The 19,623-nt window shown below is 38.5% G+C and overlaps 1 protein-coding gene across 4 annotated transcripts in view; it reads left to right on the plus strand.

Moving 5' to 3' along the window:
- ABITRAM (actin binding transcription modulator) overlaps positions 1-19,623 on the plus strand; it is a 355,528-nt gene that overhangs the window by 130,078 nt on the left and 205,827 nt on the right. For all 4 annotated transcript variants that reach the window (XM_044064580.1, XM_044064583.1, XM_044064581.1 and 1 more), the window contains exon 4: positions 4,723-4,774. In XM_044064580.1, coding sequence (XP_043920515.1) covers positions 4,723-4,774 — 52 coding nt within the window. The remainder of the gene's footprint in view (positions 1-4,722; positions 4,775-19,623) is intronic.

Genomic DNA, 19,623 nt, shown 5'->3' on the forward strand with positions numbered 1-19,623 from the left:
TTTTTTTTTTCCCCTAAGACTGGCATGCCTACTGGGGCTGTCAGTCCTGACGATGGTATGTCCAGAGGTCACTTTTATGCTCCTTGAGTAGCGTAGGGCATATGTGTGATATACGGCGTACCTTAAAGCAACCTAAGGCTTTGGCCTACTGGCAGGACAATGGACCACCCTTGGCAGGAGATCACTAATGTAATGAATACTGCAACAGTGAAGGGAAGGACATCTACCATTGTGGCAAGATTTTACACAATTGTACTTTACTTCACAGGATGGTCTTCTCACATAGGACAAGGGATCTGTCACCTGACATGCCCACTCATCAGTTGACTCTTTGGGTAGAGAAAATTATAAAGCAGCTAAGACCAGAAGTGTCATTGTTAGAAGAGGGAAAAGATCAACAAAAATACTAAGAAAGATAGATGTGATAAAAGTAGTGTGCAGTATTAGAACAGACCACAATCTATTATGCACTATTGGAGATAAACTAAAAATTTCAAAACAGGTGGAAAGACTTAGAAGATACAAAGGTACTTATAAGGGAAAAAGCACAAAATAAACAATTTATTGATGACTCCAAAAAAGTTTTATAGAGAATTGGGAAATAAAGTAAAAGGAATTGAAAGACCACCAAAAAAGAGGAAGTAGATACATTTTGGAGAAGTATCTATGAAGATCCTGTGGAACTTAACAAAGATGCTAAATTAATAGAAGAAGTAAAGTTTAAAGGTACAGGATATGAAATGGGATGAAATAACAGCCAGAGAGATTGAAACAAAGATGAGAAAAACCTCTAACTGGAAAACCCCAGGCCCAGATGCAGTACCTAACTTTTGGCTTAAAGTATTAACTTCTTTGCACGAGGATTTAGCCATGAGTAAGAACTATTTATATATGCACCCCTAACGCACACTGCACTGGTTAACAACAGGAAAAACAATGCTCTTACTTAAGTGAACCTGTAAGCTACCCTAAAAATTATAGAACAATAACTTGTCTTCCAACAATGTATAAACTATACATGGGAATTGATGCCGACCAGAGTTTATAGTCATTTAGAAGAAAACTCAATTATGGCAGTACAACAAAAGGGCAATAAAAGAAAGTCATATGGAACACAGGATCATTTGTTGTTAAACAGAGTTTTAGTGGAGAACTGTAAGAAGGGGAAAAATCTAAGTATGGCATGGATTGACTACAAAAAAGCATTTGATAGTATCTCACAATCATGGATAAAAGAGTGCTTAAAAATGTATAAGTTACACCCTACACTGATTGACTGCATTACAGTAACCATGAAACAATGACAGACCACTTTGCAATTAAGCTATCATAAAGGATACATTATTATCCCAGGGATAAAAATCCAAAGGTGGATATTCCAGGGTGACTCTGTCACCATTGCTATTCTGCCTTGCCATTAATCCATTAAGCTGTTTAACAGCTTAGGCCATGGCTACAATTTGGCTTCTAGAAAACAACAAAGTCTAATGATTTCTCATCTTCTCTTTGTCAGAGATTTAAAACTGTATAGCTCATCAGATGAGGAACTGAAAGTACAGCTGCAGGTTGTCAAAACGTTTTCAGATGATATTGGAATGTCATTTGGTCTTGATAAATGTGCAAAAGCAACCTTTAAAAAAGGAAAACTGCAGCACCAGGAAAACATCAGTTTGGGACAAGAATGTAATGTAAAAGAACTTGAGCAAGAGGAAGTGTATAAATACTTGGGAATTGATGAAGGGTCAGCAATAAAACATGAACAAATGTGAATAATGCTCAGTAAGGAATACTTTAGAAGACTTAAATTAATCCTGAAAACAGCATTGACATCTAGGAACAAGATCCAAGCCATAAATCAATTTGCTGTTCCTGCCCTAACTTATAGTTTTGGAGTGATTGACTGGCCCCAAAAAATGTTGGATAGATTGGATATTAAAACCAGAAGGATGCTTCATGCTTACCAAATGATTTATAAAAATCAGTGTATACCAAGATTATATATTCTCCATTCTGAAGGAGGGATGGGCCTCCTTGAAATTGATTACATGTATAGATCTGTAGTCGTCGGACTCCACACATATCTACTGACCTCACAAGATCCAAATGAAAGTTTTGAAACATGAGGAGAATAAGTCTAAGATGACATCTCTGCTTAATTTAGCAGAAGCATATTGATGTCCAGCAGGAATGGAAATCGAACCAGAAGTAGATAAAAAAACAGGCAGCAAATGAATGTGCCAAAAAATGAAAGAATATAAGGTGAAGGATCAGATGAGAAGGCAAGAAATGTGGAAAAAACAAATATAGCTGCAAGTATAGAAAACTTCTGGAAGAGCCTCATGTTGATCAAGAACAAATGCAGGAATGGTTAAGGAGAGGTGAATTCACATCAAGAAATGAAAAGTTAATATTGGCAGCCCTAGATAGTGGGCTACGTACACGCTGGTTTACAAAGTCCAATGAACATGTGGGATAAACATACATATGTAGGTTTTGCAAAACCGAATTGGAAATAGTCACACACCTTGTTGCTGGTTGCGACGCACTAATGGCAAAGGTACTGAAAGGTATAATATTGTGGCAAGACTGTTACACTGGAGATTGTGCAAACATTATGGTATCGAAGTAGCTGAAAAACACTGGAAACATGAGCCACAAAGAATCATAGAAAATGATCAAGTTTATATCACATGGGATCACCCAATACTAACAGTTCAAAAGATAGATGCTAGAAAACTGGATATAGTGGTCCAAGAAAAGAAGACAAAAGTAGCACTGATCATTAAAATCGACAGACCTAGTGACTACAGTGTCTTACGTACAGAGAGAGAGAGAGAGACAAAGTCATAAAATACCTTGATCTGCAGGCATGTTTTCAAGTCAAAATAATTTTTGAAATACATCCTTCGTATTAGGCCTTCAAGAAAGCCTTAATTTTGTTCTTCTTTGAGCCTGCAGTTTCCTCTTCCCTGTACTGGTACTGTTGGTGGCACTTATCTCTGCTAAGGGAGTCTCAGAACTTCAGGCTCAACTCAAACACTTCATCCCTCCACACCCCCCCTCCACAGAATGCTAGTGAGAGGATCCTTCGCACCTTGGATCTGTATATCTCAGGTTTTACCTGGTCAAGACAAAAGATATCAGGAAATCTTAGCAACTTTATTTGTTTCTTTTATTCACAGGACATTAGGTTTGGCTATTTCTAAGCAAACCATCTCCTCTTGGATATCCAAGGCCATTAATTTTTGCTATTCCTTTCATAGCAAGCAGCTTTCTTCTTCTTTGTTCAGGCTCATTCTACTAGGACAGTAGCCTCTTCTGCTTATTTATTTTTTTCAAGGGTATAGCCGCGATGGTACAGCGGTAGCATTGTTGCCTCACAGCAAGAGGTTCTCCTGTTCGATTCTTGGCTGGAGTGCCTTCTGTGTGGAGTCTACATGTCCTCCCCATGGTCGAGTGGCCTCCGAAAGACATGCGTTAATGGGCGTGCCTTCGCTGAAGGTTGGGCGTCGGGCTGGCAACTCGGCACCATAAAAATCTACTGCCAATCATTAGCGGACCGGAGTTCCGCTGTGGCGACCCCTAACCGGGAAAAGCCGAAAAGACAAACATGGGTGGGTATTAGATCCATTTTGAAAGCTGCTAGTTGGTCTTCTGTATACATCTTTACTGAACATTACAAGTTGGATATCATTTCTAGGGCCAGGGTGAGTTTTGTTAGGGCCATCCTTCATGGGTTTTTGAAGTGCTGCTCTGTGGCTTTCTTCTCTCGTCCTCTAAAGTAGCTTTTGTTCTCTCACAAATGTTAATACTGCAACAGTAATAAGGAAGGAGATAGTACAGTTGTGTAAGATCTTACCGTAACAGTAGATATCCTAGTTTTCACTGTTGCAGTATTCTGCCCCTCCTGCCTGTTATTCTTTGTTCTGGCCAAGGGACCTTTCTTACTTTCTGTCTTCGTCTTTCCTTCCTGGATGTGCATGTTGTTGTTTTCCTCTTAGGTTGCTCAAGAGGATTGCTTGGGCTGCTCTTGTTCTATGGGGGCAAGTCATTTCTGAGGATTAGGCATTCATATGTCATTTATGTACCTTATGCCGTGGATGTAGGTCATACATGTGATGTACGATGCCTGGAAGGTGTAAGAGCTTTGGTACGCTGTCCAGGCATTAAAACGTTAAGAATACTGCAGCAGTGAGAAGTAGGACTTCTGCCGTTATGGTAAGGTCTTACCACATGAACTGTTGTAAATTAAAGTTGTGTAACAGTACTGTTCAGTATCTTCTACCCCTTTCATTGTCATTGTGTAACCTTGCACAAAAATAACTACTGAAATCAAGTAAATGGGTATAATAGTGACAGCACAACCCTGACTTTGCATTTTTTAAATGACAGGGGCTGATACTGTACTTTTTGCTTTTATATTTAAACAGAGTTGGCTGTTTCTATTGGAAGACCGAACTGAAGCCTTGTTTTGCACCCAGTTTAGTGCAGATAGTCTGGTGTACATTGTTAAAAGGCTTTTAAATTACCCTGTAAATGTTGAGATATTCCTAAATTAAACAGAAAAAAATTGCTAAATTCTTGTCGTATGTAATATGAATGAACACGTTCCTACACTGATGCTGTTCTTGTTAAAAATAAATGAGTATTTACTGTGTATTGAAGAAATGCGGCTGGAGACTCTAAAACTTTCTGATTTTTTTGCTATTCATTTTCATCCAGATTTAAAAGGAAAACCAGGAGAGGATCATTGTGTTTTGCAGCACTCGAATAGGCAAGTAAAGTCCTCCTTTTCACTTGTCAAAATATTTTGCATTAAATGTTGTGATTTGCATTCGTGTTCTGTTAGACATGTTACGGGTTTGTATAGAATAAAATACGAGCAGACAAAATTGTCAACACATAATCTAGTGTACTGTGAAACTGACATCTATATGCTGATGCTTTTTGCTGTATTGTGACTGTTAAAACACTGCTTTTAAATTAATTTAATTTTGTGTTAAATATGTTAACTTTTTAATGGTTTGCTACCTCTCCCCAAATTCATAAATTGTGTTTTTTTTCCCTATTTACTCAAAGTAGTAAGGTTGTTTAGACAGAGTAAATGGGAATAAATAAGAGCAGATGAAAAACATTTAAATGTAACTATGTACTCATTACAGTTGAAGATGGATAGATGGGTGCTGGAAAATATTGAAGACAAGGGAGAGGAGATCTGGGAGAACAGATGAAAAGGACAAATGTTTGTAAAACAGTGTTTGGCAATACAGTATGGGCTGAAACCAACTTTAATAGTAATTGGAGTGCAACACTCAGAATTGTTTGAAGCACTCAGAATTGCTCAGTTCACATGTACTACACTGCATTTAATTTTGTGTGTACCTAATTCAATGAAATAATAATATATTGGTGATCATTTCTTTTTGTTGTCATTTACTGTACTGGGGAGGGAAATTTATTGTTAACCCAAGAATCTGATGGGCTCAGTAAGTTGCTGTTGTGCCTGAGCTCTGTTTTTGTTAAACATTCTTAAAGTATCTTTAAACAGATAAAATACTCCTGTAGAAATGCCTTTTTAGGGAACCAGAACTTTGGAGCGTTCATGGCAAATGTAGTTGGTTGCTTTTATGGTGGGGTATTCTTGGTGCCATAATGCTGTGTTCACATGTGCAAAAATTACCTTACAAGGTCTAAATGGGTAGAATACGCTTACGGATGTGCCTGTTTGTTGGCGAAACCGATCTTTGGAGCATCCAAGTATAGTGGAATCGGCAGTATTTCTGATGCCATGTCTTTAGTACTTTTCTCCATTTATAGGGTCTAAAGAGGTTGAATACTCTCCTTGGCAGTCTTTCTGGCATGGTGTTTCTTGGCACCAGATTTTAAGTACTATGCATTCATGGTCACCGTCTGCCTATCTCCTGAGCTAAAATAAACTGAATGCTCTCTAGACATGGCGCAGTTGTTATCTCCAAGTATTAATACACATGTATGTACACATGACTGAAAAGCGTAGAGTGCACACACATCTATCATATGTGGTGAGCACAGAATTTAAATACTCCCAAACTTCCCTCATCATTTTAGGAAGTACTGTTATCCCTATTTGTTACACTGATGTTATTTGATAGCAAAAAAAAAAAAAAAAAAAAACTTTTCTAATGACTCTTTTCAGGATAGCATAATTAAAATGAACTAACATCAACTGAAAAGTGGGTTTACTATCATAATTTTGAACATGTTTGTTGCGAGTACTCGCGTACTCAAAAAACATTGTTGAAACTTATGATAGTGACCGAGAAAAAAAAAGAAAGAAACATTTTTCGAACATACCACCACATCCGGTGTCATACAACATACATTTTGTGGGGGGCTGCACCCCCCATACCCCCTTCTACTTATATAAACAAACTCCGAGATCACACTACAGTGAGGGAAAGGGTATATTTCCTGATCCCCACTATAGTGCAATCTTCACTCAGTATGCCGAATTCACAACAGTGAACGCACAATGCCATTCACTGTTGTGAATTCGGCATGTTTTTTTCGCACATACAAACCTGTGCAAACTTACTTTGGGATATCCGTTGTCGTACACTTCAGCCGTGACATTTTGATGGTACACCGAAAAGTGATGTGTTTACATTAATTAATAGTAATTGAAAAATGATTCTCTTACATTTGGATAACTATGAACTGTTATCCTTATTACTTGTTGACAGATTGAGACTGGTGACCTTTCTGTTAAAAAAAATAAAATAAAATACCCAAATGGTCTGGCATGGAAATGGTTCATGAAGACAATACAGATACTAGAAATCATTAAATTTATTGAAGGCTGGACTATGTATGTACCAGACAAGAATTTAAAACTTGAGGGACTTTGCATCTCCCTAAATAATGATTCTGGCCAAGTCAGGCCTTGACTTTCCTGGCTAGACTAATTAGAATCTAGCATGAGGTCAGCTCATGTTTCATTCCTGTTTTACTAGCACACACTACTAACTGTTAATGAGTGTGCCTTTGGTGTGGGCATGTCTACTTACCTTTAGTAGGGATTAGTGGGCATATAGTCTAAGTAGGGAGGTGCTCATTGTTACTGATAGGTGCCACTATTAGCTTACTCACCTTCATAAAAATTTTCAGTGGTATAAACTTCCAGACTGGAAGGACCTGAGCTTCAACAAAAACCCCTAAGCTTTCAGGATAACTCATGTGTAGCTGGCTGACTGAATCTGGAGATTCCAAATGGGAGTAGCTCTGCTGTGCTCAGGTGTGCGATGTGCAACTTTTCTATGCTACTTACCCTACTCCCTTTTCCACTTATCACTGTATCTATTGACTTATTCTTTCTAAGCTCCATCTATCAAAACCATGATCACAACAGACTAATAGCCTTAGACTCTCACTCTTCATAGCAATAACTCTATAAACAAGATAACACCCTAACTCTTTTCCTACCTATATGCCTCAACAATAGTGAACTGTCAGTAGTCCCTATATCCACACTACTAATGAATCACTTACAACCTATGCGGCTGATAATCCATCCTCTGTATCTGTTAACATACAACAATGAGTTCCCATTACAGTAACCCCTATACTAACCACTCAGCCTTAGTGACACATTGTCTACCCTCTCCATCTTTTAACATACACATATCCCTACTAGTTTCTGAACTCTCTCACATGCTTAATGAGCACCATACAGTTTTCTTCTTGGGAATCCCTTTTCTTCCAGTGACACTCTTCTAATAGCACTCTTGAAGATATGTCATCCCTAAATGCCTCTACTTTTCTATCCCTACTTCTGCCATACAGGGGTCCTGCATACATTCTTCACACACCTCTACTAATTATTATTATTATTATTATTATTACTATTCTTATTATTATTACTACTATATTATTTCCTTGTTCTCCAGCATCATACTGTGAACTACCTCCACCTGTGTTCCATAACAAACTTGAGTATGCCCTTTATAACTTTTCAACACATCCGTACTTTTCTGTTTTATTTGTCATAGTACCTCCCTCCTAAACCTTTTCTTAATCCCCCCCTCTATGCCCACTTTCACTCTTACTGCCTGACTCTTTCCCTTACCTACATTTTGTCCATCATCACTCTCCCTATCACCCAAATAAACAATTCCCCTGCTGTACCATTGTGCCTTATAGCCCTTCAATTACAACCCTCACAATGCCTACTTCTCACAGAAACCAAGCCTCTTCTGCAGCCTCATCTGTACACGTAGCTCTGCACTGCTCTGTAGCACCTTTGTGTCTCATAAGGTTCTCAGAATGTTTTATATTAAGGCTTTACTCTTCTTTGTATCTCTCTTAATGGAGCGCTGCCTAAACATTGGACCACAAAACCTGATTTTTTTTGCAGGTGGGGCAAGCCCCCTTGTGCTCCCACCCCTTGCTAATTATATATACAAACTTGGATATTGCACTACAGTGAGGACAGGAACAAAACCACAATCCCCGCTTTACTGTGATCTTGCACAACAAAGGTCTTTCTTGTTGATGTCCCTGGTTTTCAGCATTCTCTGTTCAGTGTTATGATGCTCGCTGTTGTGAACCTTTTATGTTTAGATACAGATCCCTCTTGGTATATCTTCTAAGTTGTAATTAGTTCTTAGTTGTAATTCCTTCCTCATCTCAGGACGGCAAACTACTTATACATACATGTTTAAGCCTGAATAAAAATCTTCATACATACTCAAGTCTCTTCACTTTCTCTGCAAAAAAATAATTCCATGTCTAAACTCTTCTGCTTCAGAATACATCCTTTGAAGTACATACGTTCATTCTCTAGATTATATCCACTGTAAAAAAAAAATGCTTAAATTGAGTGACATCCACACCAATCTTGGACCAGCTCAACAATGCTTACAACAACACAGCAATCATTCAAGCAGCCAGGGTAGTGAAGATCTTAAAATGGCATGCTTTAAAATGTGCAATATAAGTAACAAATGGATTATTGCAGAGGCTGGGATAGTTGTGGAACAACCAGAAATAGTAGCTATCACAGAAACCTGTATGAAAGACAGTTTCTGCCCCTTGGCCTACACACAAGAAACATATTAGTATGGTAGACCATATAATAGACCTGGTGGGGGGAATTATGCTTCTAGTTAAGCAAAACTGTTCACTTGATAGAATTTTTGCTACCACTGACAACCATAGTAGTGAAAAAGCACCTAACTGGGTGCTTTGTCAGCAAATATTGTGCTGGGACATTTGCTGTTGGGCATCTACTTTTCTGAAGTAAAATCCAGTGCCAACAGACTCTGGCTGACTTAGTTTGCAGATGCAAGCTAAGGGCAGTCATTGAATTATCAAATGACTTGGCTATCCTGCATGGAGGTTTGTTCCAAATAAATAACTGGTGCCAAAGTCATGGACTGAAACTAAATGCCAAAAAATGCATTATCATATCCTTTGAGAAGTCATCTACCACAAGGAAATACCACATTGACTGTATGCCCCAAGTAATTGACCCAGTTGTTCGGGATTTAGGAACTTATGTGGACAGTGACTTATACTTTGACCAACATGTGTCCATTGTCATAAGGAAGCTGTTCTATATTGCAAAGTTTAAAAACAAATGGATTGTGCGTAGCTCTAGGGGATGTTGGTATCCTCTTTACTCAGCCCTCATTACACCAATCATTAAGTGTATAATGCCCCCTTTGGCACGTATTTGTTCACACACAGGCAACATTTGAGATGTCTACAGAGATACCTTATTTAAAGGATACAAAGCTTAACCAATATGTCCTACATGGACTGACTCATAGTCCTGTCACAGTAGTCGGTATCCTATAGACTACTAAGAAGTAACTTGAGCCTGGAATACAAGACATCATCTGACCCAGTACCGATGGATTTACTGCACATCTGCAAGTTAGATGGCATCAGAAATGCTCAGTCTTGGGCTCTAAACCTCTTCTACAGAATCAACAAAACAGTTTGGAGGGATGGGTATATCTCTCAGATGCTTTTTGGTTCCGATACCCACAGGTTGCAGACAAATGAAGTTACCCACTCAGATGGAACGTTATGGTGAGTACATAACTTCTTTTTTTAAGTCGTAATGTAAAAGGACCAGACAGTAAACCAGCACACATAAAGTTACAACAATGTAACCTGGATCAATCAGTAAAATAGCTACTAGACAAAACCCACTAAGAAAAAGTGGTTCAACTGCATATCTGCTGATCACAAATATTCGACATAGATGTACAAAAATTGAAGTCCTTCTAAATTACTTCATTGGTCATTGCTCCATCTTAGGAATGGGATCATTCAAAACTCCTAAAACCACACCAGAGGTAATGATCTACAGGGTAATTATTTTAAATGTCAGGACCCACTAGAGCAAGTCCTGAAATACTGAGACTGAATGGCCGAAAGATCAGACTTGCATATACCAAGTCTGAGATGCAATTTCTTGGAGTATTCCCTTTTTTGCGTGTATGACAATCTTGGAGTTGGGGTGTGTGTGTCCATAGATATATATAATTTGTGTGTATAATAAAGTTTGGGGGTATGGGGGGTGCAGGGGGTCATGCCCCCCTTGCAAAAAAAAAGTTTTAAGGAGAAGAGCGATTTTCAAGATTTGCTCTTCTCTGGATTTTCAGTCTTTTTTTTTTTTTTTTTTTTTCTTTTGGAGGGAGTTGGTCGCAAACTGTTCCCTCAGAAAAAAAAAACAAAACAATGGCCTAAAAGAAATTCTGAATATAATGGATCAGACCCTACTCTACTCCATCTGCAGTCATACAAACGTCTTAGCGCTCTTACTTAACATTTTGGTTCTGATACAACCCTCCCCCCTTTCTCTTCTGTTCATAGAAGACTGAGGTAGCAGTTGTGCCCCCTAGCTTAACTGAAGAAAAAAAAAAGAACCAAAAATATCAACGCTGCTATCAATTGGAGGCACCAGTCAGCAACAAATAAAAAAAAATGCCTCAACAATGATAAAAAACACTGAACCAGATAGTCCAAAAACCTAAATTTATTGTTAAAATTTAGTGCATTTGTCCCAGCAAACACTTCATCAGAATAAGCTCCATTTGCAAAAGCTTTGTTTTTAATCCATAAAAGCTGACCTTATTAGTACAAAGATAAAACAATTCCTCTTTTCCATAGTTTTATTGTAGTAAAACCTAAAACAATTACAGCAATTAATAAATCAATGTATAACAAGATTTGGTTAGCCCTAATCATAGACATATTCCTAAATTTAATCGCATATTGTCCTTCTTTGTCCAAAAGTGGATATAACTATTTTTTTTTGTCATGTATACATACACAGTCGAGAAATATCTGTCATTACCAGTTCATTCATAAAGGTTGTTATGTATATCAATACTGTAGTCCAAAGAGATATAATATTAAAGTTTGTCTGCCCTTAATTTTAATACCGGGGCTAGGGATGTGTGGTCATTTAAACCAGGTGGAACACTGGTATTCATTCTTAATTGCCAGAGCCGTTCATGATACTCCAGCAAGGTATCCCACTGTCCGCCCCATGGGTTTTGGTCAACTTGCACCAAAACCCAAAAAGAAAACCTACTGCTCACACATTAAAGAGTGCCTATATAGGGCATTCATTTCAAGTTTCTTATTTATGTCGTAACAATGCACATATATTCTGAGTGGATGTAAGTAACTTGTAATGCTGCCTCAGTTTACCCCATATAATAGGAAAAATAAACTCAGCAGTAGGTTAAGTAAACAACCCACTTTGTGCAACAGTTAAAATACTTGTTCCCTTAAAGGTCAAACCTACACTAGAAAGCTTTAATTCGTCACACTCTGCCACATAGGCGACACATAACGCATTGTATGTTCCCTTTTGCCTATTATTATCCAATACCCGTTTCCCTCTTCCCTTTCTTGAGGATATCTTTAATGTTATAGCCTCTCCCGTATGTGTATACCAAAGGTTTTGAAAAAACATTTAAACTATTGAGCATTTTAGAAAACATATTCCAATATTTAGTAATTATGTTTTGGATATCTCCTACGTCCTGGATGAATTTTAAAACACGAGACTTATTACAATCTATATCCTTTACCTCATAATTAGTCTTAATTTGGTACACCTTGTCCTTAACTCCCAAAAGAGGAAAAAACGTAGTACTCCAGTACTCCAACCTTCAGTTACTAAGCCTTTCACCAAAGGGCCTGATTATCCATGATCTAAAAGTAATTGTTCTATTTTAGCAAGTTCATCAACCAAGTCCTCATACTGGGAAGTCATACCAGCTGTCCGGACCAACTGCCCCTTTACTATGTTCCTTTTTTGGTAGAGGGGATGGTCTCTACAGTAATGTATGTATTTGTTAAAGAAATTCTCTTTCCTGTACAGCATAGAAAAAAAAACTTTTTTCCGATTAAAATCCTTAATTATAGTTGCATTCAAGTAGATAATCTCGTCAAGTCCATAATTATAAGTACATTTTAAAAACTTAGTAGTAGTGTTAATAAAATTTAAAAAACTCATCCAACTGTTTCTCTGTGCTATTCCATATTAAAAAAATGTCATCTAAAGAGCATAAATAGAAAAAATGGATCCAAAATACATGAATTTAAAAACAAAATATAATAATAAAATGACACAATGTTGGCAAATAATGGGGTGCAAGCTGCACCGATAGTTACTCCACTCTTTTGTTTATAGAATTTCCCCTCAAATGCATGAAATTATTAGTTAAGACCAACTCCATACATTCCAGAACCAACCTCACATCTTTTCCATTCAAAAAACAAAAAATCACATTCCGATAGTTCATTCTCACACCATTGTAACCCAGCAGAGTGGGGGATCACAGAAAATAAATCCATAACATCTATAGTAACCAAGAAGGATTGAGGATGGAAACATTCATTAGTTTTTGTTAAAAGAAATCCCATGAATCCATCAAAATATGTTCATGTAATTTAAGAAAAAGCTTAAGCTTCCTGTCAACAAACACAGCCAATAGGTAGGCTTTGGAACTAGCAGCAGCCACAATAGGCCTTATAGGTGGGGCCTGTATATTTTTATGAATTTTAGGTATAACAAAAATAGAAGGTATATATTCCTTGCATAAAATTGTCCTCGAACATCAAATCAGTTTTCCTGTAGGATACGTGTATCTCATTTTTGGAAACCTGAATATGTCTGGAATCTCTGTGTAACATTTCTAACAGCTGCATAGTTCCAGTGTGTTCCATAATCTCTAGCCCCCCCCCCCCCCACACACACACACACACACATACACACTGTCTGATTTTATTATCCTAATTGATTCATTTCTATTTATAGCCATCAGTATATTCTCTTCCTTTTATTCAGATTATAAACATTCCATTTCTTATTTTTAACATGTTGCCTTACTTCGCTCTCGACGAGAGCTTCAAAATTAGAGAGCATAGTATTTAGAGAGAGGTTGTATATACTCATTCTGGAGGTTTGAAGATGGTATGGCTACCCCTTTATTAGGATAAATTCATTCTAAATTGATCTTTCACAAAACAACTTGAGGTTAATTAAAATCTCACTAATATCAGTTTTTGTGGACAGTACAAAAGGTAAACAGTTTCTTAAAAATTGAAAAGTGGATACACTGTAATTCTAGGCTACTATAATTAGCAGCTTTAAAAGTATTGTGGGAATGTACTACCCCATCAACTGCAATTCTGTGTGTTTCCAAATAACTAGGGGGAAGGTCATCTTTTCTAAAGGTTAACTCTGCATTTTTCCTCTTCGTCCCCTCCCTGTCTGAAACATAAGTTCATCCCTCTTGGGCGATATTTCTTGGTTCTCTCTCCCATTGTTGATTTGTCAACCTGTTGGACCTCCTTAGTGTGGGAAATTCTAAAGGGTCATTGATATTATACACTGTATTACAGCCACTTCCGGGTCATCTCTTTAATATGTATGAGCAGTAGGCTTTATTTTTGGGTTTTGGAGCAATTTGGACAAAACCCAAGGGTGGACAGTGGGAAACCTTGCTGGAGTATTGTGAACTACTGTAGCAGTTAAGATTATATGCCAGTGTTCCACCTGGTTTAACTGGCCAGACATCCCTAGCCCCAGTATTAAAATTAAGGGCAGCCAAGCTTTCATATTATCTGTTCAGACTGTAGTATTGACATGCCTAACAACTTTCCATGAATGAACTGGTAATGACATATATTTCTCGACTGCATACATATACATGAAATACAAAAAAATTACTTGCATCCACTTTTGGACATAGAATGATAATATTGGTTTAAATTTGTAAATGTCTGTCATTAAGGTTAATCAAATCTTGTTGTATATTGATTTATTAATTGTTATAATTATTTTAGATTTCAGTCTAATGAAACCGTGGGAAACAGTTAATGGTGTTTTATCTTTGAACCAGTAAGACTTTCCTTTATTCTGATGAAGTTTTTGTTGAGATGAAAGTGCTAAATTTTAACAGTAAAGCAAATTAAAAAAAAAAATGTTGAAACAAAAGAGACAATGCCTGGAAAGCCCTGAAGCAAAACACACTCAACAAACATGTACATCAGTTCTTCCTTGCGCAAAGAAAAGCAACAAGAATTGCAACAAGTTCTGCCATATCATTTACCTGAGGCAGTAGCAGCTATCTACATTATGCAACCCCGAATTATTCTGGAAGGTTGGAGATTGGCACAATGGTTAAGGTTTTTACCTTACAAACACAAGGTACAGAGTTTAATTCTCACCTTTGGAAGCAATGCCAGGCTTACAAAGGTCCCCTGGTGTCATTAAGAACCTGTGATCCTATGGAAGGAAATCAAACGAATAAGTATCTCTAATTTCCTTGTAGCGACTAGCGCCTCAGGGAAAGCAAACACTATTTGTATTTGATGAACAGGGTAAGAACTGGAACATTGTTGGCAGTGGGGTGGGTCTGTGGAATGGCAGACATGAACTGGACAGATGCTATGTGGCTTACTAGCCTGAGATGTCTTCTAAAAAAGCAGTTTACCTGTTCAGAGAGAGCTTAGAGAGCTTTCCAACAGCAAGCCAACCAGCATTGTTCTCCTGGGTGGGTGAACAAGTTGTGCATCCCTGCCTGGCTTTTCCATTCTTTGAGGTTTATTGCCTTACTTGTGTGAGATGGCGATTCAGTTTTGCTGGTAAGATTGCCTCAATCAGATCTGTTGTCCCTGCTTCAGACCCCATGGGCACTACATGATCATTGGCAAGGCCTGTTCTTCCTCTTGGATTACTGTTTGATGAGCTGTGATTTCAGGATTTAGGGCTGTACTTGATCACTGGAAAGCCCTGGTCTTCTTCTTGAATTCCTGTTTATAACCAGCTATGATTTCAAGAATGTGCTTCATGAAATAAAGGTTGAATTTATGTCCTACAGGGATAGTACAGGCTACCCTGGATGTGTTGGGCCATAACATTTGTCAAATGTTGGCATCCTGATTTGAGATGTTTCTGTTAGCTTTGAAAGAGGACTGTCATCTCAGTCCTTAAGAAACAATCTTTGGGTCTAGATGTCTTTTTAACTTCCACCTTATCTCTATTTTTTTATTTTTTTGGAAAAGTTATTGAGAAAGTTGTCTACATGCAGCTTGAGTGCTATTTCATGGCTAATGGGCTCTTGGATCGTTGTCATTATGGCTTTCACTGTCACCATCACACTGAGACTACTGTTCTCTGAATAGGTAGCGATCTCCTTACGGCAAGAGACCAGTGGTGTTATTCAGGTTTGGTCCTGTGGGACCATTCTGCAGCATTTGATAACACTGATCACAGCACATCTTGACTGAGTAGTTGTGAACATACTGTGGTATCTCCTCTATGGTTCTTGATTAGTTTATTTTCTGTCTCTTGGGTCATACTTAAAAGATGGTTTCTGGTTAGAACAGCTTTGCCCCCTTCTTCACTCGTATGTAGAGTACCACAAAGCTCTACTTTGGCTCATTACTGTTTGTTGTTTTTATACTTCCTTTAACTAATGAAACTGGTAACAGTGTGACTCCTCTCGTGACTTTTTTTTGTATTATTTCACAGTGCTGGTTGTGATGTGAGTTTTTTATCTACATTCATTGAGTATTACAGCTGTGACATGACTTACATTGATGTCATGACATTCGGCTCTGCTTTCCTGACTACTTTTGCAGTCTACTTCACCCACCCCTCTAGTCTGTGCTAGAGGGTGGGGTGGTTGTTCAGTGATTCAAATTCCAGTGCCTCATCAAGAATTTAAAGTATTAAAGCCTTCATTTGCTGTCAGTCACCAACTCCCAGAATTCAGGTCAACAAATCACAGTCAGAAATGAAATCACTTCAGCGACCTTTGAAACAGAGGTGAGGAGATATTGGTCTTAATTGTGCCTCAAAAACCTTTTTTTTTTTGTTTGATTAGCGGCCTTGGCATGTGGGCCAGTGGAAAGTAGGGGTCAAGTGCTGACGCTGGCACTCCCATCTCTGTCTGGAGGGGTGGGGGGGTGGAAGGAGTATCTAGGAAAGACACGGAAGTGCAGCTTGTATGTTAGTTGCATAAAAAGAAGTACAAGCCCAGCAAGATGTCCTTGGTATTGTAGCTGGAGAAAACGGGCGTATGAACTTGAGTACGTGCTCTGGCTAGCATAGCAGGCATTGCACTGCTGCTCAGTCTTGGATGCAAGTATATTAGGAGCATCAGAAAACCTCTTAATTCTGTTTTAGGGGGTGGCTAGTGTCTTCACAGATGGGGATCAAAAATTATTTTAAAACAGTGCTGTGGGGGAGGCGGTTACTTTTATAATTCCTTAGACTAAGTGATTGTAGAAGAACATCTGCTGTGTCCACATTGTGGTACTGTGGAGAGTTCCCCATACCCTGAGATACATTGACCTCATAGTAACTATTTATAGTTAGCAGGGGTTTGATAAATGGAGGAGGGCTTAACTTTTGTAGAACTGCTTTAAACAGTGCAGTAATGCACTTCACTGTTGCACTTATGTTTTCGTAGAGCCCACATTAATGAACAAATAATCTTACTTTTATAATAGGAGCCATGTGCAGAGTGGCTGCTACAGGCGCATGGAAGGAAAAAGGAGAAAATAAGATTTATAATCTTAAAGAAGTGCTATAAATGGAAAAAATAATGAAGTTACAGGCAACATGAGCAAATATAGGAAAATGCCATCCAATTTTAGAAACTGCTAAATACACCTTGATGACCACCAAAACCAAAAGCCAGAGCCAGCAACTTACTCCTGAGTTTTTGAGAAAACATGGACTTGAAAGATGTTTCAGAATCTGGAGGCTAAGCAAAATATCTCCGAGGTCTGTTCTTAATAGGCTAGGATGGTCATCAGTTTGTCAGTCACCAGTTCTCAAAAACTGTGGCATCAAGTGGTCTTATTGAAGTAGTTACAGAGTGCAGATCTAATATTGCTAATGCAAACTACCTACTGTAGTGACAGTTCTAAACCAAAGGCTCTGAGTTGATGTTACTACGCAAAAGCAGACAGACTTACTAGAACTATACTGCTAGCAATTTACACATATCTCCGCTGTTTTTGCCATAATTGTGCCAGTTTTTATGTTTCTTGTACATGCCAGTGTCAGTCTAGCGGAATGAATATTTGGACTTGGAGTGTTGTATATTCAGATATGTGAAGATGTGATATAATGGTTGCTATCTTAGTTTTGTTCTGCTCTCCTGTCTTGTTGCTAACATTGTAATGTACTAACGATGAAAGTGAACAGGGACCTGTAGGAAAAATTTTCTTATCCTCTTTTGTAACTGGAACGGAGTCTTCTTCTTCTTCTTTTTTTTTTTTCGGGTTAGGGGGTACAGCGGATCACCTTGTCCGCACATTGATTGGCAGTGGAGTTTTTCAGTGTCGAGTTGCCAGTACCTGTACTTATTTCTTCTGGCATTTGAAATGAAGATTTTAAATTAGCAGTTTAGTAATGGTTTCTGAAATTTTCACCTTTAATCAAAGTGGGGCACCAGTGCAGTTGGGCATTGTGCAACTGCAGTTTTGGACAAAGTACAGGCTGTCTGAAATTGCATTTGCACAGAGATTTTAAAATATGTTTTGTGTAGGCAAACCCATAGACTTGCCTTGAAAGGGGCTAAACTTCCTACAAAAGTGATTGCACTCTTGGGAGGGGTGATTTTTCCATGTACAGTAACCATGTTTAGTCGGTACAAAGTATGCCCAGGTGTGCATTTTCACACATATTGGAATAAAGTACAGTTATGTAAAATCTTACCATAACAGTAGATGTAATTTCCTTCACTGTTGCAGTATTTCTTACGATGGGATTCCCTGCCTTGGGCAGCCCGACATCCAGCCAGTATACAAAAGCCTACTCTTGCATTAAGGTATGCCTGCTCCTTGCATAGTGTAGGGCTTAAAGGTGATGTCCGGATGTACCATCCTCAGAACTGATAGCCCCAGTAGGAATGCCAGTCCAAGGAAAACCAAGAGGTAACCATTGCATCCAGGAGGGAAATGGACCAGGGAAGGAGGGAAGGAATGTTTACTGCAGCAGTGAAGGAAAGGACATTATTTTACACAATTGTACTATGTCCTTCCATTCACTGTATGACTGGGAGTCATCCTATGACTGGGAGAGTGCCAAAGCTCCAGAAGAAACTTGGGAGGAGGAAGGACCAGCGGACCCCTCGAGGAAGCCATGAAGGATGGCTTTAGCAAAGCCAGCTCTAGCTCTGGAGATTCCATTCAACTTGAAGTGCTTGGTAGAAGTATGCACAGAAGTTTGGGTAACTGGTTCATTAAGAATAGAGTTTAGTATCCAATCCCTTGAAAAAAGCATCAGAAGAAGTCATAGCTCTAGTAGAATGAGCCTTTACAGAAGAAGGAAGACTCTTACCATGAAAAGTATAACAAAAAGAAATCGCCTTTGAGATCCAAGAAGAATTAATTTGCTTAAATACGGCTAAACCTATGGAACGAGGATGAAAACAAGCAAACTGCTTAGATTTTCTAATAGACTTAGTCTTATCCAAATAAAATCTGAGTTGTCTATGCACATCCAAGGTATGCAGCACCCTCTCACTGGCAGATTGCGGAGAGGGGAAAAAGTAGATAAATGAATAGACTGATAAGTGGCAACTCATTAAACACCTTGGGCATAAAAGAAGGATTAGTACAGAAGGACTACAGAACTAGAAACTTTCTAGAGTAACCCCCTCCCCCCTTCTTCTCTGGGACACAGGCACCTCTTTTATAGTGCACTGAATCAAAAGGTCCTGCAGTACCTCTGGGGAAAAAAGGGGGTTGTTTCTGAGGAGGCTGAGGAATGCCCATAAAGGGGGACAGGATTTCCACACCATGAAATACCTCTGGTGAATAATTGACAGAACCCAAGAATCCTGAGTAATTTGAAGCCAAACAAGAAGAGAGAAAGAAAGGCAAAGAGAAAGAGGAGCGTGGCTGGGTAGATATGGATAGTCAGACAGCACCTGGTTTATCTGGAAAGGAAGACTTCTGAGTTCCTGAAGTCTGAGTAGACATAGCAGGAGGAGCCCATTTCCCAATCTTTTTTTGCCCTTCGTAGGAGAGCAAGATTGCCTGCGAAAAATGGCAGGCTTATTGGGGTAGTTTCTTTGAAATTAAGGAACAGGA

Source organism: Protopterus annectens, chromosome 3.part0 (assembly GCF_019279795.1).
Source record: "Protopterus annectens isolate FY-2018-M chromosome 3.part0, PAN1.0, whole genome shotgun sequence".
NCBI classification, from domain to species: Eukaryota; Metazoa; Chordata; order Ceratodontiformes; family Protopteridae; genus Protopterus; species Protopterus annectens.